Source organism: Daphnia pulex, chromosome 5 (assembly GCF_021134715.1).
Source record: "Daphnia pulex isolate KAP4 chromosome 5, ASM2113471v1".
NCBI classification, from domain to species: Eukaryota; Metazoa; Arthropoda; class Branchiopoda; order Diplostraca; family Daphniidae; genus Daphnia; species Daphnia pulex.
Genome location: NC_060021.1, coordinates 7,782,756 through 7,807,945, shown reverse-complemented (window position 1 = coordinate 7,807,945; position 25,190 = coordinate 7,782,756). Strand labels below are relative to the sequence as shown.

Genomic DNA, 25,190 nt, shown 5'->3' with positions numbered 1-25,190 from the left:
TAGCAGCAGTGGATATATATGCTGGTAGACTATACGTATAACTGTCTGAAACCGGCCCGTTTGTAGACCAAAGTTCCACGCTCGCAGACAAAGAAGTCTTGTAATCAATACCTTTGGGGAAGGAGGAGAAGGAAGGGAAGCGTCGGCGTTCAACTCTATCGGCCCAAGTATACGAAACGCACACACACACAGATATGTGTATGGAAGCGGGACAGATACAACTGCACGGAAATGTCATGGGCGTTAGTTTCGGCGTGAGTATCGCCATCGACTCGCTTTCATAATACGAAATGGGAGGAATAGTAGGAGGATCCGATGTCGACGTCGGCGGTGGCGACGGGATTTTTCTATCCGTCGGTTGGCATACAAAACTCGCAGTAGCGCAACGCATTGGAGAGGGAGAGAAAGGGGAGAAAAAAAAAGTAAAAAAGAGAGAGAGAGAGAGAGAAAACCCCAGTCTGATGTTGGGGAGTCTGCTGAGTTAAGGTTATAGGACGAAGGAGGAGGGAATCTAGTCCCGCCCCGGACTAGGGCAGCGCGTGCTCCAGTGAGTGTTTCATGGTTACAGCACGCGGACGTCTAGTCACTCTGCTCACGGGGGTGAGAGTTCTTAACGTGAAGGCGCAGTTCAAGTCTAAGCGGGAACAAAAAAAAAAAAAGACGGAAACTATCCATTTCCAAGGACAATTTCTACTTGTTTTGCATAGGGTGATGTAACTGTTGTTGTCGGTGAACTAGTTTTGATAACAAGCCGCCCAAATGGGGTCCTTCAGATTGACGTTGAGTCTCCACAAAGAGCCGGATAACAAGCCCGTCTTTTGCAAAGTGGACGGACAACGATTCGCTCAGCCGAGGACCGTCAAATTCCTGGCCGATAGCAAATACCGGGTCGACGTCAACATCCGTCCCGCCAAAACCGTCAGGTAATTTTGTCGTTAACAAAAAGGATCTTGAACAAAATCACGTCTCCAATCATCCACCCAAAAAACGGGATTGAAAAAATTCGGTTGAATCAAAATGACGCAAATACGATTTCCCCATCAAGTAAAAAGCACTTGAATGAGAAGCAATAAGCACTTTGAATAAGAAAGGCGAAGTGAGATGCTATGAGAAGGTGGTAAAGGAGCAACAGAAGGAGCCAACGATCCCTCACTTCCATTAATCTTGGCGTCGTGAATTTCGTATGCGTCCTCCTCCCCTCGACATAAAAGCCATTGAATTTCCCAGTCAGCGTTTCCCTCGAGACTCCCGCCATAACCGTAGCTCTTCCTTCCCCTCTTATATTCGCCAATGTATAGGCTCCACGTGACGTCCAGGAGTTCCAGGCAACTGAGTTGGTCCCGTTCTTTTTTTTTCATCCATTCACCAAAGTTTCCCGTGCGTCTCTTTTCCCTTTTTTTCCCCGAAACATTTCATTCGTTCAATGTTTTAGTCAGGTCGGTCGAATAACCCTTGCTGGCATTTGGCCATTTGCATAAAGGGTCGCTTTTTGATCGAGAATGTCATTGCCCAGGATACACGTCCAAACAAAATGGAAGCCCCTCTAAAGTACGCAGCGATCTGTGTCAAGGTGTGTGTGTATACACTCAAAGGTAGCGTGTTATATTGGATGACTTTCAAGTCCACACCCTCCGCCGTGTATGTGTGTGCGTGCGTGCATGTGTGTGTGTTTCCTATCGATCGGCGAGCGTGAATTTTGCAGACAGGCGTGCACCAACTGCGTAAAACATCAAGGGGGGCGAAGAAAACAGGTCGCTTACGTTGACTTCGTTAGAATCCCGGTGCCTTCCAAAGTGGTCGTAAATATAGCAGCAAAATCGTACAGGAGTGCTCGGCCATCGATCGATTTTTACATTAACCTCTTGAAACGTCGCCGTCTAAAACGAACGGCCGGCTAAAATGATGGAAAATTTCGAAGGAACCGCAGCCCGCAAAGAAGAAGTGGCTAATCAATTTCGATAATCACTAAATTTCACGCTGCCTAGTTCTCGAGAACGTAAATCTATTTCTAGGCACTCGAGCGAAAAGATGGGTTCCGGTACTAAATTTAGCGGCCGAATGTTTAGAGAACGATTTTTTTTTGTTTTTGTTTTAATTTCACGCTTTTCGGCGTCGCCTCGCCAGCCGCCTAGGATCCATCGGCAATCATTAAAATCATCACCAAGTCACTCAACATAAACACATTAAGGCGAAATGACGGTGGACTAGCGTCCGACAGCAATTTTGCGACCGCAGAGGCCTTTCTCCACTTAATCTCTCGATGGGCTTACGGCTCTGGGTGTAGGTGACTCTAATTATTAGACTCGGAGAAACAACAAGATTGTTGCTGCCGTTACGAGCCGCAAAACGAAGGAGATGGACTTGGATTTAAAACGATTCGTTAGCCTTACTAGATCTAGTAACATCCGGTACGACAAATAACAAGAGAAAGAAAGAGAAAAAGAGTTTTGGTGACTTATGAGTCGCAGAGGGACGTCAAAATCGATACTCAGTTGCCTTTTCTATTCGTTTGATTTCCCCCCATTCTTTCTTTTCCTTTTTTTTTCTTTTATTTTGTTCTTTCTTTTAGTTTTTTCGATCTTCATCGTCATTCTTTTTTCCATCTTCCCCATTTATGGATCATTAAGCTGCTGGCTGTTATTCCCCCCTGTTTCACCGTCCGTAACGATCTACTATGTTCCCTGACGAAGTGTTTTTCGCTGCTTCCGTCCTGCTCGTTTAGTCCATACGCCCGGCGATTCTGGTGGCTTCTAACTACGCTTTATTGGCAACAACAAAGTGCAGTATACCCAATAGAAAGCATGGCCGGCTGTTGCTTCTATATAAAAAAAAGAGGAATAAGAAAAAAAAAAGGGGGAAATCTTTCTTTTAACCCTATTTTTCTTCCAAATCAAATGAATTGCAGGGGGATCGCCGTGATGGAAAAATCGCTTGAAGTAACTGACAACTCATCCAAACTGGAAGATGAAAACGCTTCCAGCTATTCGGCCCAATTCCAGCTAGACAATCTGCAACCATCAAAGAAAGGACAAAGGGAATCGGTTTCCTTGCATGTGAAGGTAAATACTGTGTCCGATCATTTATACCCTTGTCACGAGCCGACAGTTGACATACCCTCCGTATTGCTCATTTCATCTCGTGGGACTGATAGCGCATTCCGGGGGATGTGTACTGTGCGGCCCGTGATGGATTTTCTTGAACGAGCCTGACTTTACTCGCTGTCAACTGCTCATGCAATCTATCGCTTTGTTTGCCTTTCTAGTTGGACGGCGGTTACGAGTTCACTACGACCTTGCAGATCAAAATCTATAAAGCAAACAGTACCCAACATTGCGACTGGGGCACGACCGTTCACTCCATCGAGTACGAATGTCACACTGACCAGCAAAACAACAGCATTAAAATCGTCAAAGATACTTTCCGATAAAGTTCATTCAAAGAGGAAGTCGGACAAACAACAAGATGTCTTCGATCGTCCTGAAAAACGACCACTTACATGTTGAAGCTTAACGCAATTTAAATTTTGTTTTGTTTCCCCCTGTCTCTACGAATCAGATTTCCAGAGAACAACGAGATCTCATCCGTTTAAAAAACGACAATTTAGTGCAAATTATGATCAAATGAGTCAAGTAGCGTGTCTCTATTTTTGAATGTTGATTGATTGATTGTTGTTTAATTTATTTATTGGACCCGCCAAGCGGCGAAGAACGCTGTTACATCAACCCTCAACCATGACAAATTAAGTCATTTACGCCAAAGGTTTCATCATTCAAGTGAAAAATCTTTAAAAGGATTGCAACACTTTTTCAGCGTGTCACCGAAAGGAAGGGGGTTACGTCAATGAAGAGGAGCTGTTAACACGGGCATAACACTAATCTGAGCAACAAGGAAAAACTCTACTGAACAACTTCATTTCGCCATTGGCAGGAAGACAAAGAGCCCGAGAGCGATCATATAATTGCGGCAGAAGGACTACACCCGCAGCACATATCCACTCCGAATTTTAACCTCATCCACCTCCAGCTCCTCCTCCACGCCTAGTCGGACGGTAGCAGACGCCACTGCTTCCATCCCCCATCAATGGATTGTACTCTGTTTGGATCGAATCATAATTTGTGTGCGTGTTAATGTTAAAAAAGAAAACTGCCTGTTCTAGAATACAATTTGTTGGATGCTTCAAAACAATAAATTTTACCTGGCTTCAACTTAGATTTGTCAGATTTCTTTTTTATTATACTCTGTTGCAGCTGATCATTACTCGTTTCTGCTGCAAGTGTTTTACTGCTTCTACCCAACTTGGTTCCGTATTTCTCCAAGTTCTTTAACTTCTCTTGGCGTAAGAGTTCCTCTTTCTAAACAATTACAGAGAAACACATCAAACACCATGAACTTGTTATAAGTGAAAATGACAGACCTCCTTTTGCTTTATGGCGTGTTCTCTAGCTTTTTTATCATACTGTTCTTGCATTTGTCTTCTAGCTAGCTCGACAGCCTCTTGCCTTGCAAGGATCTCTTCTGAGCCTGTATTGAAAAATTCATTAGCCCAAAGCCATTTCCTTTTATGTTTAATCAAGCAACTTGATTCTTACTAAAAGTTGAATATTCATCTGAGCTGGTCCTTTGAGAAGAAAACCAAAACTTCTGCACAAGGTAATAAATACCAACCACAATAAAAAGAAGTAGCCATGGATTGGTATTACTGAGGATGAAAAGAACTGCAAAAATATGTAAAAACAAATGAAGTTTTCGTAATGTTACTGAAACCATACAAGTTAACCTACTTTTCTCTAAAATACCCTGTTCAATGCCACTTGGTCCCTGCTTGTGGATAGTTTCGTGGTGATTACTATCCAATTCCTCGTCAACTACGGTCTCAACCGTAGCCCATTCGTCCGATTCTGTCATTTTCACTTTTTTTAAAACAAATAATCTACAACAACCATCGCTCTTGTTGCTGACGAATGCCTAGTCACTAAATGGTAAATGTTGTCTGCGGAAAATAATACTTGTATATTTTCTTCCCAGAAACAGCGATACCTATGCCATCTAGGAATGAAATTTAAAAAATCTCAAGCCTCTGGGTATGTAACGCAATAACGCAATGAGCATCGTCGTTCGAATGTTGCGAAAGGCCGAAATATACAAGATTTTTGTCCAAGGTTCACACCATGGTCTATAAACTGGTTAATAGAAAATAGGTGCCTAGGTTTATAGTAAACCAGTTTATAGATCATGGTTCACACCAACCTTCTGGTAGACTTAGGGCAATACGCAACGACAGGATAAACGTTCCAATTTACCAATGAGCAACAAAAAAGCCATCGGTATTTGAAATTTAAATATTAAACGGTGAAACAAAACAACAACTTTTGTGTTTTTCTCGAAACTCAAATGTGGGGTCGTTTTCGATAAACGCCATCTAGGACTTGCCAAATGGACTACCTGTCAGCTTTTGTTTTTATTATGGAATTTCGAAATGTCAAAATAAGCGTAGCAACCGGATATTATTCACATCAGCAAAATTCTCAAGGTTCTCTGGACAGGCGTGTCCTATCCAGCAGAAAGATTTTACGTTTGGCAAATGGCAATAAACATTTCGAGGAAATCTAATGAAGATCCCGTGTTCAGTTAGTCCAACAAACAAAGCTCTTTTTTTGTCAGCCCTGCCATTATTATTTCCTCAATCAAAGAGTAAGCTTCTGATATTTATGTTCTTCCTAGATATTTCAACAAAAGATTTCAAAAAAATTTCAGATGGGTAATACTAATTCTGTCTCTGACATCTCATCTGCTACTGGGAAAATTCAAAACCAGACAACACAGTCAAACAGGTATTGCTTTTTAAAATAACCAAAATTGTATCCCACAATTATTCTTTGTCCGATTTAGAAATTCAGCATGGCAAGAGGGTGTTAAAGTTGGTACATCAGAGAGTGTGAAATATGCTATTCGAACAACTGACACAGAACATGCTTCCCCAGAATCTGAGAGTCTAACCATTTTTGACACTTTACAACACCTCCCAAATGAACTGACTAATCTGAAAATGCTTCAAGAACTCTCAGAAGACGTTTTTCGTGAAAGACAAAGAATTATCAAGAGATTGAGGGACATGGCCGACTATCTGGAAAAAACTCACAATGACGTTTTAATCGCCGATCGTGTTGGCACAGGTGTCGGTATTGGATCAGGACTCCTTGTCATTGGAGGATTAGTCGCTGCTCCGTTTACTGCTGGAATCTCTCTTGGCCTGACTGTTGCAGGAACAACGACTGGAATCTTGAGCGGAATAACATCCGCAGGAGCTAACATTACCGGTTATTTCTTGTCTAAAAAGGAGCTCACATCTTTAAAAAAGGAACTGGGTGAACACTTGCTACACCTCGAAAAACTCTCATCGTCTGACTCAAAGTACTTGGTCCGTGCCACTCGATTTCGCCCAACATTGGAGATGCTAGGCAAACTCTGTGAACAAAAATGGATGCTGTTGTTGACAACATTTCAAAAATTAATAACTCACGCTTTAAATGGAGATTATGCTCAGATCAGTCGAGCGGTAAATCACGTTGTAGACCCCGAAATCAAGTGCCTGATTCAAAAACTGCCTTTACCATTGAATCCTGAATCTCTACACGCTTTGGCTGAAATCTGCACCCTTTTAATAAGTCAAATTCGTAGTATCAAACAAGCCATAGCTGCTTTCTTAAACTACTTTAAAAGACCGGAATTGGCAAGACTAGCCATGATTTACGCGGGCTCAGCAGCAGCAGCGAGAGTGACAACGACTACCGGTGCTACAGCAGCTGATCTCATGTCTGCTTTCAAAGGAACGCCCATGGTCATGTCAAAAGCTGCCCGGACCGCAGCAGGTGCCTTAACCGCCGTATTTATCGTGATTGATGTAATCCACATGGTCAACATTTGCAAAGAAACGGGAGCGACACCAACCGTACAGGAGCTACGGAAAATGGCCGATGATCTTGAAGAGGAGATCAAATGTACTTCGAACGAGACTGGAGAGAAAGAGGAACAGCTCAATAAGTCAAGTGATATTGCGGAAGTAAATTCGCAAAAGATGGAAGAAACTCAAAAATTGGACGATCTGGAATTTTTTGATTGCAGAGAATATTGATCTTGATAACTTTTTATGACCGTAGTTTTATGAATATTCGATATTCCATTTTTAGCAGCTTGTTTTACAACGCACTGCGCACAAATACACCATATATTAGCTTGCAATGAATTCAACTTTTATCTTATTGATAAGTTTAAATGTTCTTTAACTTTACCACGTTTGGCTTGAATAAAGTCCCAAGTGTCAGAAGAAAAAAAAAGATAAAATACGCGATAAAAACGTCCGCCAAAAGGTATTTTCATTCTATTTAAAATGTGGGGTGCTGCTTAATTTTCAGTGCAAATACATTAATCAGTTGTCGCATATCAAAGTGAAATTCCTCCCAGTTCAAACCCCGGAGTTATGAGCGGACAGACGAACTAGAAATAGGACATTAGTGAGTAGCACATCCCACTTTCGTACTAACTGTTAACCGTTAACGTATCAATTTCTTGCCACAAAGTTGGTCAGAAATAGAAACGCTGAATTTCCTCATAGTCTGACGAATATGATTAGTCAACAAATAGAGCAGGAAGGATCAAAACATCGAAAAGTAATAAGACGGTAAGAATTTTTTCCCTACAGTTAATTTTAAATCTTCCATTTCCCCCCTTCCCCCAGAAAAAAATTATTTTACTTCGAACGATACGGGAGAAACAGTCCAATGGGTCAAATGATATTGACGAAGAAACAGAAGTAAATTCGCAAGAGTTGGGAGAAACTCAAAAACTGGAAGATCTGGAATTTTTCATCGCCTAGATTATTGACCTTTGCCTTGATGATCTTTTCTGACTGATATGATTGAATCTGCCATTTCTTAATCCATTTTTCGACACTGCGACCAAATACATATATTAGCATATCAGCTCTCTTTCACTCAAAGATAACTCTGCAACTGCAACGAACCGACGAACGGAGCGCACAGTTGACAAACTTAGAAAAAACAGTAAGTAAAAAAAGTTCAAATAACCTTTTTCCAAGTTCAGTTATGTCCCAAGTGTCGCAAGAAAAAAGTTCAGACGATAAAAACGTACGTCAACGTAGGTTATGTGGATTTATTGAAAGGGTATAGGGCGCTACTTAGTTTTCGGTGTTCATACAGTTGTCGCATGTCAAAGTTAAATTTCTTCCTGTGCAATAAATAAATTTTTCCCAACATTTTGTACCAAGTTTAATGTGAAATTTTCTAGTCTTTGAAGAAATTGACAGATTTTACCGAGGAAGTCTTCGGCCTGTTACCATTTCATTTTGCAAAAACGAAGTAAACATTGAAATTTGAAATAGGACTGTAAAGGGTAAATTAAACAAGTGAATTGACATAGAAACAAACTATTTGCGATATCTGCTCATTTCATTTGACTCGGAAGGACGGAGTTAAATGTGGACCATATGTGGACAGACGAAATAGTTCGGGCTGAATCGCATATGTAATAGCTGTTACCGTATCAATATTTTGCCATCACATCGGTCAGAAATAGAAACGCTGAGTTTCAAAAAGAAATTCCGTCAGTGAATTTAAAATCTTAAATTTCCGTCTCCATTACTTTGGGTCTTTTGCTTAAATTAAGAAAATCCAACCTTTAATGCAAAAACATTTGAAACATTTTGTTTTTCATTCAATATAAAAAATTATAGCGCTTCGCCAGAAATCACCAAAGCACGTAAAGGACACGCAAAATGTCAGAAATTCTATCTGAAGAGACAAACAGAAATGATGAAACACTTTCAAGTGTTTTGACACAAACAAAAAATCAAGCCATCATTCAAAATGCGTATAAAAACATAAAAAAGGTAGTATTATATTTTTGTCTTTGCGTAGGTGAATATGAAATAAATTGAATGGATTTATTTTCATTAAAAAGATGTTGAGCCATGTGACCCTCGAGCCTATGCTCTTTTTGAAAATGGTGGCAGAGGGAAACGTTGTAGTGATAGCCGACACTTTACAGATTGAACGAGCTTGTCGTGTAAACCTCAACTTTAGCCAAGAAGATTGCGTGTCCATGGACGATGGAAATCACTCACAAATTCAAGTAATTATAAACCAAAGAAATTTGCTGCTGTCAGATAAAACTGTTGTTTACACAATTAGGAAGCAGTACAGGTGTATCAAAACAACTTCAGCTATTATCAAAGTTTGACGGCCAGCCTTTTGCCCGTTTTGATTATTCTCTTCGCGGGGTCGATTAGCGACCAGTACGGTAGGAAACTGCCAATGATCATCGTACTGGGCGGGTTTGTAGTGTACGCATTAATTTACATAGTAATGATTTTAAATCCATCGTGGCCAGTTGAAGTTCTCTACGCTGCTTCAATAGCCGTCAATGCAACAGGAAGTTGGGTCGTTTTCAACATGGCAGTCTACAGCTATTTAGCTGACATAACTGCAGTAGAGACACGTACAAAACGTATGGGCTGGATGGACGCTGTTTGGTATATGGGAGGGCCAATTGGAACAGTGATGGGTGTATGGCTGTACCGCTCATACGGCTACATAGCTGTATTCGCAGTCTCAGCCATTTTGTGGTTCATCTGCTTAATTTATGTTGTTGTTGTGGTCAAAGAAAGCGTCGTACAGACAACTGAAACGATGGTGAAAAGAAAACCCTTTCAACTTGTGCTTGATTTAAGCAAAGCAGCTTCCAAATGTTATCCACACAGAGGTCGATTTCATTTGTTCTGGCTTGTTACTATTAAATTGGGGGTATTTCTCGTCCAAGGCCATCAGGTAAAATTACACTTAAATTACTCAAACAAATTAAATTTTAATCATTGGAAATTCTGTGCACAGGTTTATTTATGGGCCCGACGCGTGCTGGGATGGGATGCCACTCAGTATTCGCACTGGTCGAGCGCAAATGATATTTCCCATCAAGTCGGCATGGTTTTTTGGGTCGGATGGGCATCGTTTTACCACCTATCCAATTACACAGTCGCTGCATTTGGATTGGCGTCGATCGCTTTATGGAACATTATTTTAGCCTGCATTACCGGGCCATCAATGTGGTGGTTGGTTATCATCGCAACTTTGTCAGGCGTCCTGAAGGCCAGCATTGAACCTGCTCTTCGAGCTCTCATTACTACGATACCGGACAAAAGCGATGTTGGAAAAATATTTGCATTTGTTGGGCTTTTAGAATGTATTTGGCTGACTATCGATAGGTCTGTCTATACGCATCTTTACAACGCGTTAATCTTGTCTTTCCCTCAGGTACGGTGTCAACGTTTTCCATTCATTTGATTAGATTTTAACTTTTGAATTATACTTTTGCCTAGATCAATTATGTGGTTGAGGGTATCATTGCAATCTTGTTGATCGTTGCACTGGTTGTACTGAAACTCGACTGGGAAAAACACAGAGAAACAACAGGACCCACAGAACACATAACTGATTCAGCATAGTGGACACCAACGAAGAAAGATTGGGTGAAAGTGTGAACAGAAAGATTTCCCAATACAAGTTTTCGTTTTCCTACGTTTAGCTTTAAATAAAGAATGTCCCCAAATAGAATACACACAAAAGAGAAAATACGCGATAAAAACGTACGCCAACGTAGGTTACTATTAAAATGTGGGGCGCTACTTAGTTTTCAGCAAGTTTTCAGTGCAAATACAGTTGTTGCCTATCAAAGTAGAATTCCTCCCAGTGCAAGAAATAAATTGTCCCCGATATTTCACAGTTTAATCTAATATAATGTGAAATATGAAGTACTTTCGGATAAAGTGACAAACCAGTGAAATCTTGTGCCAGTTAGCATATTTCAAAAAGTGTCATACAGAAAATGAAATAACAGTTGAAGTCCCCCCCCCCTTTAATGGATTACACGCTATCCCTAACAAAGATTATTCACCTTTAATCCAAACACATTCGACAACATTTTTTAAAAAATATTCAATCCAAATATTATAGCCCTTCACCGAAGTCACGAGATTACGCGAGGGAAACACAAAATATCCGAAACTATATCTGTACTGACAAACAGAAAAGAAGAATCACTTTCATCAAGTGTTCTGACACGAACAATCAGTTAATCATTTAAAAATGCGTTTAGAACATAAAGAAAGTAACCACCTTTTCGTTTTTGCGTAATCCAACATTCTCTGTAAAAATGTACTGAAATTTCAAATACAAAGCATGGTGACGCAATTGACTCTCGAGCTCATGCTCTCTTTGAAAGTGGCGGTAGAGAGAAACCAACACTTTAAGGATCAAACGAAATTGTCCTTAACCTTAACTTTAGCCAAAAAGTGTTGAATATAAGGATTTTTTCCTTGAAAGTGGAAATCAAATTCAGAAATTCGGGAAAAGTAAGCTACCATTAAATAAATAAAAAAAAACTGTCATTTACTCAGTTAGGAAGCAGTACAAGTTCAAAACACCCTTTAACAATTATCAGAATTTACTGGTTATACTTTTGCCCATTTTTGGTTATTCTGAGAACAAACTGACAGAGGTCACTGTACTGGGCGCGTTTGTAGTGTAATCAGTAATTAACGTAATCAAGATTTGAAATCCATAGTGGTCAGTGGAAGTAGTCTCGGCGACTATAGCCGCCAATGCGGCAAGATTCGGGTCGTTTTCACTGTAGTTTACATTTAGCTTCCACGTCTCTTAATTCAAACGCCATAATTCTGTCTGTCTCTCAGGTAATGCTATTTCGTTCAATACTGTTTTGTTTACTCTTGTTTAGATCAATTATGTTGTAGAGAGATCAATCACAAAACGAAAGAAACAAAAAAAGCAAAAAAAAAAAAAAAAAAAATCAAATTCCGGAAACCAGAACTTGAAATCCTTCGAATTGTGTATCGATATGTGTACGTTACCATTTATCATTTTTAAATGTCCCAAGTGCCACGAAAGAAAAAAACACCAAAACGAATTCAAACTGAAACGATTAAAAACGTAGATCGACGACGGTTATATAACTATCAAAGAAGCGTAACTTTTTGCACGTAAAAAGAAATTGCATAAAATTTATGGAAACAGTCGACTTACATTCGTTCGACGCGTAACGCGTTATTTCAAAGCAGCAATTTATTGGTAAGGAAATTTTATAATGGACATTTAACTGTAGAGTACAAAAGATACCTATTTACAAAATGCGAGAACCTTTTGCTGATCTACTTTTTTTAATGTGTCATTTCTAACTTTATTTAGAGGCATGAGTGGCAGAGAAAAATGAATTTAGTCTGATAAAAATAGTTTACAACCAACGTTGGTCAGAAACTTAAAATCCATAAGAAAAAGTCCATTTTATAGGGGTATAAAACGATGCACAAGCGCTAAATGTTAAACTAACCGACTGAAATAATATAAATTTGATGCGCAAGAAAAGACTGTTAACAAATATGAAAACAATGTTTTGCTCCTTTGGTAGATTTATCCCAAAGCAATTTTTGTTTTGCGTAATAATCCTTTTCAGAAGAAAATAGGTATGTCAGAATTCATACATCAATCGGCGATGGAGTGCATTGACGAAAGATCTTCAAGTGTTTTAACAAATAATCCAGAAAAAATTATATCCGACAATGGCGAACGATCTGCAAATGTTTTGATAAAGAATCCAATCAAAAAAATATGCGGACAGTTGAAAGAGGTAAGATTTGTCAATAGAGATTGATTAACAGTAAAATTTTTTTTGATTAATCAAAAACGATTACATGAAAAGGTAATGGGTCAAGTTACCCTCGAGCCTATGCTTTTTGTTAAAATGGTGTCGGAGGGAAACGTTGTAGTGATTATCGATACACTACAACTAGACCGGGTTTGTCGTGTTAATTTCAACTTTAGTGAAGCAGACTGTATGGCAATGGACGACGGAAATCACTCACACATTCAAGTAAGCTAAAGAGAACAAACAATAAATTTCAAAAAAAATTATTAACTTTAATTTACTGTTCATTTACTAAAATTAGGAAACGGTGCAGGTATACCAGAATAACTTTAACTTTTATCAAGGATTTCTGGCAAGTATTTTGCCAGTTTTGATTGTTCTCTTTGCTGGATCATTTAGTGATCAATACGGTAGGAAACTGCCGATGATCATCTCTTTGTCCGGATATGTGATTTTCGCTTTAATTTACATCGTCACGATCTTCAATCCATCGTGGCCAGTGGAAGTTCTCTACGCAGGCTCGATAGCCATCAACTTGTGCGGAAGTTGGGTCGTTTTCAATATGGCAGTCTACAGCTATTTAGCCGACATTACTGTAATAGAGAAACGTACAAAACGAATGGGTTGGATGGACGCTATTTGGTATATGGGAGGACCCATTGGAACCGTGATGGGTGTATGGCTATACCGAGCATATGGCTACACGGCTGTATTCGCAGTCTCAGCCATTTTGTGGTCCATATGCATAGCGTACACCGCCATTTTCGTCAAAGAAAGCGTTGTCCAACCCACAAAAGCAACAAAAAAGGGAAAGCCTTTTGAATTTGTAATCGATTTAGGCCGAGCAGCTTTCAAACGATATCCCAATCGCGGTAGACTTCATTTGTTTTTGCTGATGGCCATTAAATTGGGTGTTTATCTTGTCCAAGGGCATCAGGTGAAATCATTTCCATAAATCATCTACAATGTAAACTAATCACATACATTTAATTTATAGGTTTATTTATGGGCACGACGTGTGCTCGGATGGAATGTCACCCAGTATTCGAACTGGTCAGGCGCAAATGAAGCTGTACGTCAAGTTGGTATGGTTATATTACTCGGACTGGCATCAAGTTACGAGCTGTCGGATTACACTGTCGCAATCTTTGGATTGGTATCCATTGCTCTTTGGAACATGATGTCAATCTTCATCACCGGTCCATCTTTGTGGTGGGTAGTTATCATCACTACTTTAGTAGGAGCTTTCAAGGCCAGCATCGACCCAGCTCTTCGCGCTCTGATAACAAGCATCCCGGACAAAAGCGACGTTGGTAAAATATTAGGGTTTCTTGGGCTGTTGGAATCCATTTGGTTTACTGTAGATAGGTCTATCTTCACGCACCTATACAACGCTTTAATTGAAACCTTCCCCCAGGTACACGAGAATTCACTTTCATGGTTTAATGTTAACAAGGCAGATGATAAAATGTTTTTATGTAGATCAACTTTGTAGTAGGAAGTGCCTTTGCCGTCGTGTTGATCTTGGCCCTATTTCTGTTAAAAAGAGACTGGGAAAAACGAAGGAATCCAAATACAAAAGTGATTCCAGATCACACAAGCGATGCAACATAGGAGTTGGCTTCGAAGATTGAATTAAATGAAAACACTTGAATTCAACGTCTCCCCCCTCTTACAAACTCAACCCATTGTGGTCAACATATTTTAGTTTAAGCCAAAGTTGTCTTTGTTTAGTTGCAGAACCCCTGTAAAGAATCAAATAATAAAAAATAGGTTTGCGTAATGACTTTCCCGTTAAATGAATCTTATTGTATAATTTCATCAACTTTTAAATCCCTTAAGATATTTTTATCCAAATTTTATTTATTTATTGATAACCCTCAGAGAGGGTGAGCCGATCCCGGAGGTACTGCAATACCGGGTCAACCCGTGGCGGGAGCAGTGCAAGCACTGTATTCCCGCCGGCTTCCAAAAATCAGTTTAATATTCTGGGGACCATTTGGTCCCGTATCAGATATTAAGCTGATAAGAACAGATACTACACTTTGATCTTAGCCAAAAGGCCGAGAAGCGATACTTTAACAATGATTTGGTGGGGAATATAAGGTTTTGCCGATTCAGAACTGCACTGGTTAATCGGGGGTCTCAAAAATCGCTCAAATACAGAAAAATGGTGACCGTGAGCGGCAATTACCTAATTTTGACGTAGCATCAATCAGCGTCTTTATTGTTCATGATTCGTTATTTTTAAAAAGAAATTTTGGCATTTCGTTCAATCAAAACAGTTGAAAAATTGTTTCCCCTCAACAAGTGAAAAATATCAAAGCGACGCTATTCTGTCTGTTGCCCCGGGCTATCGCACGCCATCTACTGGAGACGAAATCAAACGAATTTAGAAAGAATTGTTCAAACGGTTTATACAAACGGTTTAAACAAAACAAAAAAAATAGTCCCGAAATATGTTCAAACGGTTTAAACAATCAACGAAATATTTTCGGAAAAGAACAAATCAACGAACCCTTCAAGTTAAAACCTATAAGTAATTAAATGCGAATTTTCAATTTTGGTTGCGAAAGAAAAAAGAAACGTTACGCCTATTTAATAAGCTTGAAGAAAAAATTGTAATTTAAAGTTAGAAATAATTTCTTCTCAACTGTGTGCATTATTTAAAAAAAAAGATAAATGACGACGTGGTTCTTATTTTCCGTGTTATCAAAAAAAAAGACTAATGGTTTCGTCGTGGTTCTTATTCTCAGTTGCATTGTTCAGTTTATCAGTTGAACATTGCAACTTGTGCAGCGGTGTCCATATTGCAAAAGATCGTGACGGAATATTTGTTTTAATTAAAGACTACCTCACTGTACAATTTCACTTGGTTACGGTATTTTGATTAAAAGTTTGTTATCTTTAAAAAATAACAGGAGTTACTTCAAATTCTAGATGGGGAATAAAAATTCCGTCTGTACAGAAACTGCTGCTTCACCTTGCGAAAGTCTAGAGCTGTTGAGTACTTTACAATGTCTTCCAAAAGGTATCAATAATCTCGAAAGAAAAACCAAAGAAATTCATCTTGAAAGAGAAAGAATCGTCAAGAAGTTAAGAGATATGGCAGACTATCTAGAGAAAACTCACTCCGACGTTTTGATCGCTGATCGTGTTGGGACTGGTGTCGGTATTGGATCAGGACTTTTGTTTATTGGAGGACTCGTTGCTGCTCCATTTACAGCTGGAGTGTCTCTCGCCTTAACCACCGCTGCAACAGCGACTGGTATCATGGGCGCAATAACATCTGCTGGAGCAAATATTACCGGCTTGGTAATGACCAAAAATTCACTTGCTCCTTTGCAAGAAAAGCTTGATAAACACTTGAAGCACATCAAAGATATCTCCTCAATTGATCCGCAGTATTTGGTTCGTGCCACCCGGTTGCGCCCAACATTGGAGATACTCGAAAAGCTATCCGAAAACACATTTTTGCAGTTGCTGTTGACATTTAAAAAATTAATAACTCACGCTTTAAATGGAGATTATGCCCAAATCAGTCGAGCGGTCAATCACGTTGTAGACCCCAAAATCAAAGAATTGCTTCAGAAGCTTCCTATACCCCTGGATCGTCCATCTCTGCAAGCTTTAGCCGAAATGTGCACTTTAATAATAAGTCACATTCGCAGCATTAAACAAGCTATTGGTGCTTGCTTGAACTTTTTGAATAAACCAGAATTAATCCGACTTGCCATGGTCTACACGAATTCAACAGCAAAATCCATCACAGCGACAACTCAAGAAGTTGCTCAGATCAAAGCTGCATTCAAAGGTACACCGATGGCCATGACAAAAACAGTTCGATACGTAGCCGGTGTTGCAACTACCGCATTTGTTGTACTTGACGTGATCTACATGGTACGCATTTGCAAGGAAACGGGAGAGACTCCCACCGTTCAAAATCTACGAAAAATGGCAGATGATCTAGAGAAGGAATTCAGTGACGAAACTAAAGAAGAGCTTGCTGAAAGGGATGAAACTGATGCTGATGAATGAAAAGGATAGCAAGATATTTTGACTTGAGAAAACAATTTTTTTATGTCTATGACTCTATGACTTTAGTAGTACCAGTAGTTTTTCGTAGAAGATTTTGAATGAAGTTGGAGATAAATCAATACACATAGCTTGACTTTATAAACAGACAAAAATCAGGCGATGCATTTTCGATTTTCTCAGTTGGACGAGTTCAATAAACTACACACCCACTTTTAAACAAGACGGATATTTGTGTTTAAATTTAATGTTTTTAAATTAAGTGGTGTAAGCAAAATTGCTGAAAAAAGGTTTCCTAGGTACGGCAAGTCAAAAATTGATTATCTTATCATAAGCTGTTGAAAAAACAAGTCAATTCGCTATATGATAAAAGAAACGAACGAGACAATAGACGAAGATACTTTTTGTTATCAAACAGAACAGTTGCTACGGAGCAAAAACATGGCCACACCTCTAAAAAACAAGAACTTCGGTTATGTTACCTTGATGCATAAAAAATGCCGATAGCCATTTCTAGAATCACGTGTCGAGGTGTTATACATAGCATAAAATTTCCCCTTTTTCAACCTTTGCATCAAACATGCTTGAAACCAACAGAATTTGAACCACGGAAACTCGCGGAAACTGTAAGAAAAATTCTGCGTAGTAGATTCGACCGACAAAGAATATCATATTCGTTCAAAAATAGGAAGATGCATCAGGTTCGACACACGAGACAGTACAACAGCTGTTGCATGATCAGCAAAAGTACGCAATTCGACCGCCGTTGCTCCAACGACTGAATGGTGCATGCCAGACACAAGCCATAATAGAAAACAGTCGACAGCCAGCACTCGACCTGCACGGTCAAAGTCGGGGAGATGCCGTCTGATAAACAAGAAGAGTTGATCGAGCAAGAAAATGAACAAAGTCCAGTGATTGAACCCGCTGAACCCAAGTGTTCTTTTCAAAAAGCCTTCAGACAGTTCAAAACGGTACGTTTTTTCAATATGTAATTTTGTTTTGGAAATTTATCGACAATTTCGTAAATAGGCAATGAGCCATGTTACGCTCGAACCCATGCTTTTTGTGAAAATGATAGCAGAGGGAAACACTATCGTGATTGGAGATACACTAGAGATTGATCGTGTTTGTCGAGTAAATCTCAACTTTAGTCAAGAAGATTGCATGGCAATGGATGATGGAAATCACTCCGACGTTCAAGTAAAAGATTAAAAAAAAACGCAATTATCTAATTAAAAATCATTTAACGAAAATTAAATTGTTCAGGAAGCTGTACAAGTATACCAAAACACTTTCAATTATTATCAAGGATTGATGGCCAGCATTTTACCCGTATTGGTCATTCTTTTTGCTGGGTCAATTAGTGATCAGTACGGTAGAAAACTGCCAATGACAGTCGTTCTAGGAGGATTTGTGTTGTATTCGATAATTTACATTATCACTGCCCTCAACCCTTCCTGGCCAGTGGAAGTTCTCTTCGCGGCTACGATAGCTGTCAATGCGACAGGAAGCTGGGTCGTATTCAACATGGCAGTTTACAGTTATTTGGCCGATATCACATCGGCGGAAACAAGAACGAAACGTATGGGATGGATGGACGCTGTTTGGTACATGGGAGGGCCAATCGGAACCGTGATGGGAGGCTGGTTGTACAAGTCATACGGTACGGTCGCAGTTTTCGCCGTCGCCGGAACGCTATGGTCTTTCTGTATAATTTACGTCGTTGTTGTCGTGAAAGAAAGTGTCGTCCAGCCTTTAGAAACCACCTCGAAAGGGAAACCATACCGATATGTACTCGACCTAGGAAGAGCAGTTTTTAAAGCTTACCCACACCGAGGTCGAGTTCATTTGTTGTTACTAATGGCTGTCAAATTGGGCGTTTTTCTCGTTCAAGGACATCAAGTAAGATCTATTAACTTTTAATCATTTAACGTTTAATTTCAAGTTTCTTTCTACTTTTGTTAGGTTTACCTATGGGCTCGACGTGTACTTGGATGGGACGCCACTCAATATTCGATTTGGTCTGGAACGGACGAAGCTATTCATCAGGTGGGCATGGTGATTTGGGTGGGCCTAGCATCGTATTACTGCCTATCTGATCACACTGTCGCTACATTCGGATTGGTGTCGATTGCTCTCTGGAACATTGTTTTAGCCTGCATTACCGGGCCTTCAATGTGGTGGTTGGTTATCATCGCAACTTTAATCGGTGCACTGGAAGGAAGCATCGAGCCCGCCCTGCGTGCTTTAATTACGAGCATACCAGACAAACGAGACATTGGAAAAATTCTATCTTTTCTCGGACTGTTGGAGTCCATGTGGCTGATTGTTGATAAAACACTGTACACCTTTCTGTACAACGCTTTCATCGAATATTTCCCTCAGGTAAAAAAAGTGTAAATAGAAATTTCAAGATGTTTTAACTTTTACGATTTTTTTCCCAGATCAATTTTGTCGTCGAGACCTTCATCGCTGTTATACTGATACTAGTGGTCACCCTCTTGAAAAGAGACTGGGTGAAACAACGAAACTTGGAGTTGAACAAAATTTCAACAGATTAACTTGGACGCAAAACATTTCCTCTTTCTTTTTCGACCAAGGAAATCTTTCAACTGCAGCTGCTACACATTGTCGTTTGTTTCGCCACAGCAAAATTGTAAATTTTCAAAAACGTCTTTTATAACCTAATAAGTGGGAGCCGTTTGCAAACTCAGTCAATTGTTGAAAATAAACCTGATCTAAACTTCAGACCCCTGACTAGTGAATGAAAAAGTATGTTGCAGATTCTTCCTACCTTATTCGAATGAAAATGATGGGGAAAATGCTGCTGATTACATCTACTTGGTTTCGATCTTGAAGTGGAATTCATTGAAGCCTAGATTCAAACAGTATGATAATAAAATCTGATCATGGTTTAATATTCATCGCATGCTAATACTACCTCTGGGAGAAGGGATGGAATTTGATGAAGAGTTCGACCACCATGTTGCAGCAAGCCAGCTGAAGCAAGCAGCAATAGTAAATCTGGTGAATTTTAGTCACTGACGTGAAGGGAATTCTCAAGTCTCAATACACAAGTCTAGTTTTCCACTCATCTAAAGTTTTTCATCACACAGACTCAACACGTGCATGGCTCAACAAGATTTTTCAGCATCACATTGTTTGATTCAATTGTAAAAGGACAAGCCTGACCACATGTTGGAATGGCACAAAATTCTCTCATATGCAATAAAACATTGTTATCTAGTTTCAGGCTTTCAGCACGAAAGAGACTGCTGAGACTACTGAGAGCAACGAGTACTGAAAGCAACGACCACGTTGCACTTAGTTCAAAGAAAATTGAGCTAGAGAAAAAAGAAACGTTTCACATGGAGCACCGGAAATCTGTGCAAATTTTGCACCACGACATTTTAAGCGCCAAGTTATTGTCGTACAGTGTTGCATGACTCTCATGACTGAATTCGATGCCTTTTTTCCTAATGAAAAAATAAAATAATAAATCACTTGATAAATCAACACCTTAAATTTAAATTAAGAAAAAAAAAAATACATTTCGAAGAAGTAATTGAAAATATTTTAAGTTAAATTTATTTTCCACGTGAAGTTGTTTAATGTTTTGATCGATAGTAAACTCTGACCCTGAGGCAGTTTCTGTTTCTTACTTCTCTAATTACCTGTAACCACTTTCCTTTTACATCCACATTTATCAATCCATTTATTCTTTATTCTTTTTTTTTCTTTATACTCTATTGCCAGTGGCTATAGAAATTGGATAAAGAAGGTTAATAATAGAGGTGGGGTGAGAATATCGTCTGTTACGTCATTATCGAATAGGTTCAGACGTCAAACAGGGTGACAAAAAAACGTATAAAAAGAGAGGAAAAAGTAATTGGAAATCAGTCGAGTGAGCATCTCCGACACGACAACAGCAGTAAAGCAATTTGCACTTTCTACATTCTTCGTCGTAAACTGAACATCAGTTTGCAATCATGGGTAAACTATTGTCCCGTTTCTTATTTAATGTCATCTGGTTAATCTCGTGTTTCTTCATCGTAATTTTGTGTATTAGTATATCTTTGTAAATTTATGATAACGGCGTTTCTTGATTGACACTTGTAAACCTGACGATTGACAATGTTTCTCATTGTTTAGCTTATTACGGCGTGTCGCTGCTTTTGGCTGTTGTCTCGTTGATGGCCGGATCGGCCATGGGTGTACCGATGGCTTCCGGGTACGGTTACACAACTACGGCGTCCTACTACACAACAACGTACGCTTCTCCCAGTTACACAACTAAAGCACCCGAGTACTACACCGAAGCACCCAAGTATTACACAACCAAGGCTCCTGAGTACTACACTACCACGTATGCAGCTCCATCGTATTACACCGAGGCACCAAAGTACTACACCACAAAGGCTCCTGAGTACTACACTACCACGTATGCAGCTCCAAGCTACTACACCGAGGCGCCCAAGTACTACACCACAAAGGCTCCTGAGTACTACACTACCACGTATGCAGCTCCAAGCTACTACACCACAACGGCTCCTGAGTACTACACCACCGCGTATGCAGCTCCAAGTTACTACACCGAGGCGCCCAAGTACTACACCACAAAGGCTCCTGAGTATTACACCACCACTTATGCAGCTCCGAGCTACTACACCGAGGCGCCCAAGTACTACACCACAAAGGCTCCTGAGTATTACACTACCACGTATGCAGCTCCAAGCTACTACACCACAAAGGCTCCTGAGTACTACACCACCACGTATGCAGCTCCAAGTTACTACACCGAGGCGCCCAAGTACTACACCACCAAGGCTCCGGAGTATTACACCACCACTTATGCAGCTCCGACCTACTACACCGAGGCTCCCAAGTATTACACCACTACTTATGCTGCCCCCACCTACTACACTGAAGCCCCGGTTTATTACACCACTACTTATGCTACCCCCAGCTACTACACAGAAGCCCCGAAATACTACTCTGCTCCAAGCTACACAACCACAGTTGCCCCGTACTACACCACAACTGAAGCAGCCAAGTACTATGTAGCCCCAACTTACTACACTGCTGCTGCTCCATCTTATTATGCTGAGCCAACTTACTACACCGAAGCTCCAGTTTATTACACTACAACTTACGCTACTCCAAGCTACTACACCACCAAGGCACCTGAATACTACACCGAGAAGGCCGAATATTACACAACAACGTACGCTGCCCCGACTTACTACACTGAGGCTCCAAAATATTACTCAGCTCCGAGTTACTACACCGAGGCTCCGGTTTACTACACAACAACTTACGCCGCTCCAACCTATTACACTGAGGCTCCCAAGTACTACTCAGCTCCAAGCTACTACCAGACTGAGGCTCCTCAATACTACACCACTAAGGCACCAGAATACTACACAACAACCTATGCCGCTCCGACCTACTACACTGAGGTTCCGAAGTATTACTCTGCCCCGGCTTATTACACTGAGGCTCCAACTTACTACACCACCAAAGCCCCCGAGTATTACACTACCACGTATGCTGCCCCAACTTACTACACCGAGGCTCCCAAATATTACTCTGCCCCGAGTTACTACACTGAACCAGCAAAGTACTACACCACCAAGGCGCCTGAATACTACACCACAACCTACGCTGCCCCAGCTTACTACACTGAAGCTCCAAAATATTATTAGCGCTATTTAAAAAATGTATAGTCTTTATTAAAGTTAATTGAATTTTTTTACGGCATATCTCTGTTCCATATCTTCTATAGTCAATTGGTTTGGAATGTGGTGTCTTAATGAGATAATCAATAAAAATATTTATGTGGTTAAAAATTAGATTTTATGTTTACATTTATTTGGAACAAATTTATGATACGGGCATCGTAGATACGGTGAGCGGCCTGAGTCACAACTTACAAGAGAGAAGTGAATAAATCCTGAAATCTTTCTCTCAATTCCAGCGGTCTGCGCCGAATGAGCGGAATCTGGTCAACACATTAAGTCGGGCAGAAATGTTTCTTCGCAGTATTTAAATGAAGATGAGAGTATGCAGGAAAATGATCTTTTCTTACTTGGATATTATACCGACTCAGTAAAAGGCACTTAATGGAATCGATGAAACCCATTTTGAAGACGATTTGCCTCTTGTCGAATAGAAGCAGCAAAACATGATTTTCAGAAGACTTAGAAAGCTTACTTTAAAACCTCTTTGAAGCATATGTATGATGTCTATGGTTAGAGGCACTTGTAATCGCTTGTAACCATTTCAAAAAACCAGTTGGACGCGAAAGTACCCCTGTGCTTACATTTATAGATTTGATCGAAAAATACTGACTAATAGTATTCTTGATTACTGTTTTCACATATAAAGACCACTGGTCTCTTATGTGCTTTTTTATCCAATTAATTTTCGGACAACTACTACAAGCTAAATTAATCACATTGCCAATGCGTACTATATTAGGACCTAAAATATTTTGCAGTTGTATTTTTGAAGTGCTCTCTGAAATTATTGAACTTCTTTTTATTTTAAATTTTTCGTATCGATTCCGATCATCTCTACTAGCAAGAAAAACTTCCATTCCCGTATTTCTACCCTTCCTTCCATTCGTTTGCCTTGTGTTTCTTGCTGGCCGGTTTTCTTCACTTCTGCATAGTGGCACATGGTTTTTTTGGAAGTTTATCTACAAGAACATAACTTTATTACTTTAAACTAGTAAATCGAAAGGTGATTTATGAAATGTATAGGGTTATCTGTTTATTTGGTTGAAACACAATTTTGGTGGCTTATTTTGATCCACTGGGAGAGAAAAGAATTCACTTGAGTTATCTTTGTGTTAATCTACATTTACATGTTTTAATAATATGTTACATTTTGAATGATAGACCATTGTTTCAAAATGGGAAATGTCTTAGCTTCTGGCCCCCCTGTGCCACCTCCATTACCACCTGCATTAGTGGCTGATGAACATCCCTTAGAAAATCCTGGAACAGTGGAAGATTTACACAAGAAAACCAAAGGTTGCATAATTGTTAAAGTGTTTGACACATGATTCTCACTGTTATTTTTTTTAGATGTTTTCCCAGTCAATTTTGAGGGAGCCAAGATTATGGTGAATAAGGGTCTCAGCAATCATTTCCAAATTTCACACACACTGAACATGAGTTCGGTGACTCCATCAGGTTACAGATTTGGTGCCACATATGTTGGCCCACAACAATATGGTCCATCTGAAGCATATCCTATTTTACTTGGAGACATTGATCCTAGTGGAAATTTAAATGCAAACATAATCCACCAGTTGAATAAGAACACTCGGATGAAGTTTGTCTCGCAGGTAAATCTCATTAATTGCAAGTCTGACAGTTTTCCTTCAACTATTTAATTTTCTTTTAGATCCAAAACTCAAAATTTGTTGCCACACAATTGACTACAGACTACAAAGGCAGTTCATACACAGCCTCATTAACAATGGGGAATCCTGATTTTATCAATGGATCAGGTAATGTAATAGTAATTACACTAAACTATTGTTGTTTTCCCCCCACTTACTTCATATGTATTTTTCAGGCGTATCCGTACTTCATTACCTCCAGTCTGTCATGCCTAACGTTGCCGTCGGTGGAGAAGTAGCCTACCAGTATGGCTCTGGAATACCGGGTGGAGGTATTGCTGTGATTTCCGGTGTTGGAAGATACACAGGTATTTAAAAAATATAAATATTTGTCCACTTTTTGAAAAATAATTAATATTCATTTTATACTTAGGTTCCAACTGGAATCTGAGTGGTACGGTGGGCGGTTCTGGATTGCATCTTTGTTTCCACCAAAAAGCGAGTGAACAAGTTCAGATTGGTGTTGAACTAGAAACCAATATTAGAGCTCAAGAATCGGTTGCATCTATAGGTTATCAGGTATTCCTCATATTGAGATAAATTGATTCCACATGTCTAATCCATAACGAAATTTAGGTTGATTTACCAAAAGCAAATTTGGTCTTCCGCGGAATGTTAGACTCCAACTGGACTGTTGGCGGTGTACTGGAAAAGAAACTACAACCTCTTCCTTTTACTTTTGCTCTCAGTGGTTTGATGAACCACTCCAAGAATCAATTCCGCCTGGGATGCGGATTAATTATTGGTTAGAACGAAAAAATAGCTATTGTGATGCCAAGGAGAGCTTCATATTAATTTGTAGTCAATTCAAATCTACCACATGAAAATGGACAATTTGGTATCGAATCAGCTGTACAATCATGCCATCCGAATCTTTAAATATCATTCAATTCCTGGACAGCCGTTTGATCTAACTATTTGTTCATAACAAACCCACTCGTTAGTAAAAATGCCTAATACAACAGAATTTTTTTACAGAATCATTTCATCCAATAGAATAGCTTAGCGCCGA

The 25,190-nt window shown here is 39.7% G+C and overlaps 9 protein-coding genes and 1 non-coding gene across 14 annotated transcripts; 8 read left to right on the top strand and 2 right to left on the bottom strand.

Moving 5' to 3' along the window:
* Positions 1–460: 460 nt before the first annotated feature.
* Positions 461–4,205, top strand: LOC124194969 (CB1 cannabinoid receptor-interacting protein 1-like). Its single transcript, XM_046589384.1, has 3 exons — positions 461–923; positions 2,906–3,059; positions 3,263–4,205. The coding sequence occupies exons 1-3, from the start codon at positions 760–762 to the stop codon at positions 3,425–3,427; spliced, it is 483 nt and encodes a 160-aa protein (XP_046445340.1). The 5' UTR covers positions 461–759; the 3' UTR covers positions 3,428–4,205.
* Positions 3,666–5,018, bottom strand: LOC124194968 (selenoprotein S-like). The gene is made up of 5 exons (XM_046589383.1): positions 4,782–5,018; positions 4,590–4,715; positions 4,415–4,521; positions 4,196–4,352; positions 3,666–4,092 (listed from the first exon to the last, which is right to left on the bottom strand). Exons 1-5 carry the CDS (start codon positions 4,903–4,905, stop codon positions 4,010–4,012), a joined length of 597 nt encoding a protein of 198 aa, XP_046445339.1. The 5' UTR covers positions 4,906–5,018; the 3' UTR covers positions 3,666–4,009.
* Positions 5,019–5,428: 410 nt separating this feature from the next.
* On the top strand, positions 5,429–7,239 carry LOC124194966. The gene is made up of 3 exons (XM_046589381.1): positions 5,429–5,691; positions 5,755–5,831; positions 5,890–7,239. Exons 2-3 carry the CDS (start codon positions 5,755–5,757, stop codon positions 7,130–7,132), a joined length of 1,320 nt encoding a protein of 439 aa, XP_046445337.1. The 5' UTR covers positions 5,429–5,691; the 3' UTR covers positions 7,133–7,239.
* Positions 7,240–7,962: 723 nt separating this feature from the next.
* LOC124194964 (solute carrier family 46 member 3-like) lies at positions 7,963–10,876 on the top strand. Of its 2 annotated transcripts, none has more exons than XM_046589378.1 (6): positions 7,963–8,060; positions 8,750–8,905; positions 8,977–9,147; positions 9,207–9,842; positions 9,906–10,325; positions 10,391–10,876. In XM_046589378.1, exons 2-6 carry the CDS (start codon positions 8,792–8,794, stop codon positions 10,514–10,516), a joined length of 1,467 nt encoding a protein of 488 aa, XP_046445334.1. In that variant the 5' UTR covers positions 7,963–8,060; positions 8,750–8,791; the 3' UTR covers positions 10,517–10,876. The 2 variants fall into 2 exon arrangements, with proteins under 2 accessions (XP_046445334.1, XP_046445335.1); XM_046589379.1 differs by lacking the exon at positions 7,963–8,060 and adding an exon at positions 8,067–8,663.
* An 839-nt stretch (positions 10,877–11,715) lies between these two features.
* Positions 11,716–14,503, top strand: LOC124194963 (solute carrier family 46 member 3-like). Of its 3 annotated transcripts, none has more exons than XM_046589376.1 (6): positions 11,716–11,761; positions 12,538–12,711; positions 12,784–12,954; positions 13,031–13,666; positions 13,727–14,146; positions 14,212–14,503. In XM_046589376.1, exons 2-6 carry the CDS (start codon positions 12,550–12,552, stop codon positions 14,341–14,343), a joined length of 1,521 nt encoding a protein of 506 aa, XP_046445332.1. In that variant the 5' UTR covers positions 11,716–11,761; positions 12,538–12,549; the 3' UTR covers positions 14,344–14,503. The 3 variants fall into 3 exon arrangements, with proteins under 3 accessions (XP_046445332.1, XP_046445331.1, XP_046445330.1); XM_046589375.1 differs by lacking the exon at positions 11,716–11,761 and adding an exon at positions 11,849–12,155; XM_046589374.1 differs by lacking the exon at positions 11,716–11,761 and adding an exon at positions 11,849–12,155 and having other exon boundaries at positions 12,273–12,711.
* A 110-nt stretch (positions 14,504–14,613) lies between these two features.
* LOC124195140 lies at positions 14,614–14,804 on the bottom strand. Its single transcript, XR_006875148.1, has one exon. It is a non-coding gene; the product is annotated as a U2 spliceosomal RNA (small nuclear RNA).
* Positions 14,805–15,477: 673 nt separating this feature from the next.
* LOC124194967 lies at positions 15,478–16,989 on the top strand. Its single transcript, XM_046589382.1, has 2 exons — positions 15,478–15,610; positions 15,670–16,989. The coding sequence occupies exon 2, from the start codon at positions 15,670–15,672 to the stop codon at positions 16,765–16,767; it is 1,098 nt and encodes a 365-aa protein (XP_046445338.1). The 5' UTR covers positions 15,478–15,610; the 3' UTR covers positions 16,768–16,989.
* Positions 16,990–17,441: 452 nt separating this feature from the next.
* On the top strand, positions 17,442–19,515 carry LOC124194965 (tetracycline resistance protein, class A-like). The gene is made up of 5 exons (XM_046589380.1): positions 17,442–17,738; positions 17,797–17,967; positions 18,034–18,669; positions 18,733–19,152; positions 19,212–19,515. Exons 1-5 carry the CDS (start codon positions 17,625–17,627, stop codon positions 19,326–19,328), a joined length of 1,458 nt encoding a protein of 485 aa, XP_046445336.1. The 5' UTR covers positions 17,442–17,624; the 3' UTR covers positions 19,329–19,515.
* An 893-nt stretch (positions 19,516–20,408) lies between these two features.
* Positions 20,409–22,616, top strand: LOC124193617 (extensin-2-like). 2 transcript variants are annotated; one of them, XM_046587531.1, is made up of 3 exons: positions 20,603–20,760; positions 20,920–21,185; positions 21,465–22,616. In XM_046587531.1, exons 1-3 carry the CDS (start codon positions 20,757–20,759, stop codon positions 22,470–22,472), a joined length of 1,278 nt encoding a protein of 425 aa, XP_046443487.1. In that variant the 5' UTR covers positions 20,603–20,756; the 3' UTR covers positions 22,473–22,616. The 2 variants fall into 2 exon arrangements, with proteins under 2 accessions (XP_046443486.1, XP_046443487.1); XM_046587530.1 differs by having other exon boundaries at positions 20,409–20,760; positions 20,920–22,616.
* A 509-nt stretch (positions 22,617–23,125) lies between these two features.
* LOC124193830 (mitochondrial import receptor subunit TOM40 homolog 1-like) lies at positions 23,126–25,158 on the top strand. Its single transcript, XM_046587814.1, has 7 exons — positions 23,126–23,511; positions 23,670–23,804; positions 23,859–24,121; positions 24,181–24,286; positions 24,355–24,486; positions 24,552–24,697; positions 24,755–25,158. The coding sequence occupies exons 2-7, from the start codon at positions 23,684–23,686 to the stop codon at positions 24,926–24,928; spliced, it is 942 nt and encodes a 313-aa protein (XP_046443770.1). The 5' UTR covers positions 23,126–23,511; positions 23,670–23,683; the 3' UTR covers positions 24,929–25,158.
* Positions 25,159–25,190: the final 32 nt, after the last annotated feature.

Excerpts from the sequence above, each read along its gene's own strand:
- LOC124194969 (XM_046589384.1), top strand. The coding sequence starts at position 760 with ATGGGGTCCTTCAGATTGACGTTGAGTCTCCACAAAGAGCCGGATAAC. Across the intron at positions 924-2,905 it reads CGTCCCGCCAAAACCGTCAG|GGGGATCGCCGTGATGGAAA; the intron begins GTAATTTTGTCG and ends AATGAATTGCAG. Across the intron at positions 3,060-3,262 it reads CGGTTTCCTTGCATGTGAAG|TTGGACGGCGGTTACGAGTT; the intron begins GTAAATACTGTG and ends TTGCCTTTCTAG.
- LOC124194968 (XM_046589383.1), bottom strand. The coding sequence starts at position 4,905 with ATGACAGAATCGGACGAATGGGCTACGGTTGAGACCGTAGTTGACGAG. Across the intron at positions 4,522-4,589 it reads AGATGAATATTCAACTTTTA|GCTCAGAAGAGATCCTTGCA; the intron begins GTAAGAATCAAG and ends TTTTCAATACAG. Across the intron at positions 4,353-4,414 it reads ACGCCATAAAGCAAAAGGAG|AAAGAGGAACTCTTACGCCA; the intron begins GTCTGTCATTTT and ends GTAATTGTTTAG.
- LOC124194966 (XM_046589381.1), top strand. The coding sequence starts at position 5,755 with ATGGGTAATACTAATTCTGTCTCTGACATCTCATCTGCTACTGGGAAA. Across the intron at positions 5,832-5,889 it reads CAGACAACACAGTCAAACAG|AAATTCAGCATGGCAAGAGG; the intron begins GTATTGCTTTTT and ends TGTCCGATTTAG.
- LOC124194964 (XM_046589378.1), top strand. The coding sequence starts at position 8,792 with ATGTCAGAAATTCTATCTGAAGAGACAAACAGAAATGATGAAACACTT. Across the intron at positions 8,906-8,976 it reads CGTATAAAAACATAAAAAAG|ATGTTGAGCCATGTGACCCT; the intron begins GTAGTATTATAT and ends TTCATTAAAAAG. Across the intron at positions 9,843-9,905 it reads TTCTCGTCCAAGGCCATCAG|GTTTATTTATGGGCCCGACG; the intron begins GTAAAATTACAC and ends TTCTGTGCACAG.
- LOC124194963 (XM_046589376.1), top strand. The coding sequence starts at position 12,550 with ATGTCAGAATTCATACATCAATCGGCGATGGAGTGCATTGACGAAAGA. Across the intron at positions 12,712-12,783 it reads TATGCGGACAGTTGAAAGAG|GTAATGGGTCAAGTTACCCT; the intron begins GTAAGATTTGTC and ends TTACATGAAAAG. Across the intron at positions 13,667-13,726 it reads ATCTTGTCCAAGGGCATCAG|GTTTATTTATGGGCACGACG; the intron begins GTGAAATCATTT and ends TTTAATTTATAG.
- LOC124194967 (XM_046589382.1), top strand. The coding sequence starts at position 15,670 with ATGGGGAATAAAAATTCCGTCTGTACAGAAACTGCTGCTTCACCTTGC.
- LOC124194965 (XM_046589380.1), top strand. The coding sequence starts at position 17,625 with ATGCCGTCTGATAAACAAGAAGAGTTGATCGAGCAAGAAAATGAACAA. Across the intron at positions 18,670-18,732 it reads TTCTCGTTCAAGGACATCAA|GTTTACCTATGGGCTCGACG; the intron begins GTAAGATCTATT and ends TACTTTTGTTAG. Across the intron at positions 19,153-19,211 it reads TCATCGAATATTTCCCTCAG|ATCAATTTTGTCGTCGAGAC; the intron begins GTAAAAAAAGTG and ends TTTTTTTCCCAG.
- LOC124193830 (XM_046587814.1), top strand. The coding sequence starts at position 23,684 with ATGGGAAATGTCTTAGCTTCTGGCCCCCCTGTGCCACCTCCATTACCA. Across the intron at positions 23,805-23,858 it reads TTTACACAAGAAAACCAAAG|ATGTTTTCCCAGTCAATTTT; the intron begins GTTGCATAATTG and ends TATTTTTTTTAG. Across the intron at positions 24,287-24,354 it reads TGATTTTATCAATGGATCAG|GCGTATCCGTACTTCATTAC; the intron begins GTAATGTAATAG and ends TGTATTTTTCAG.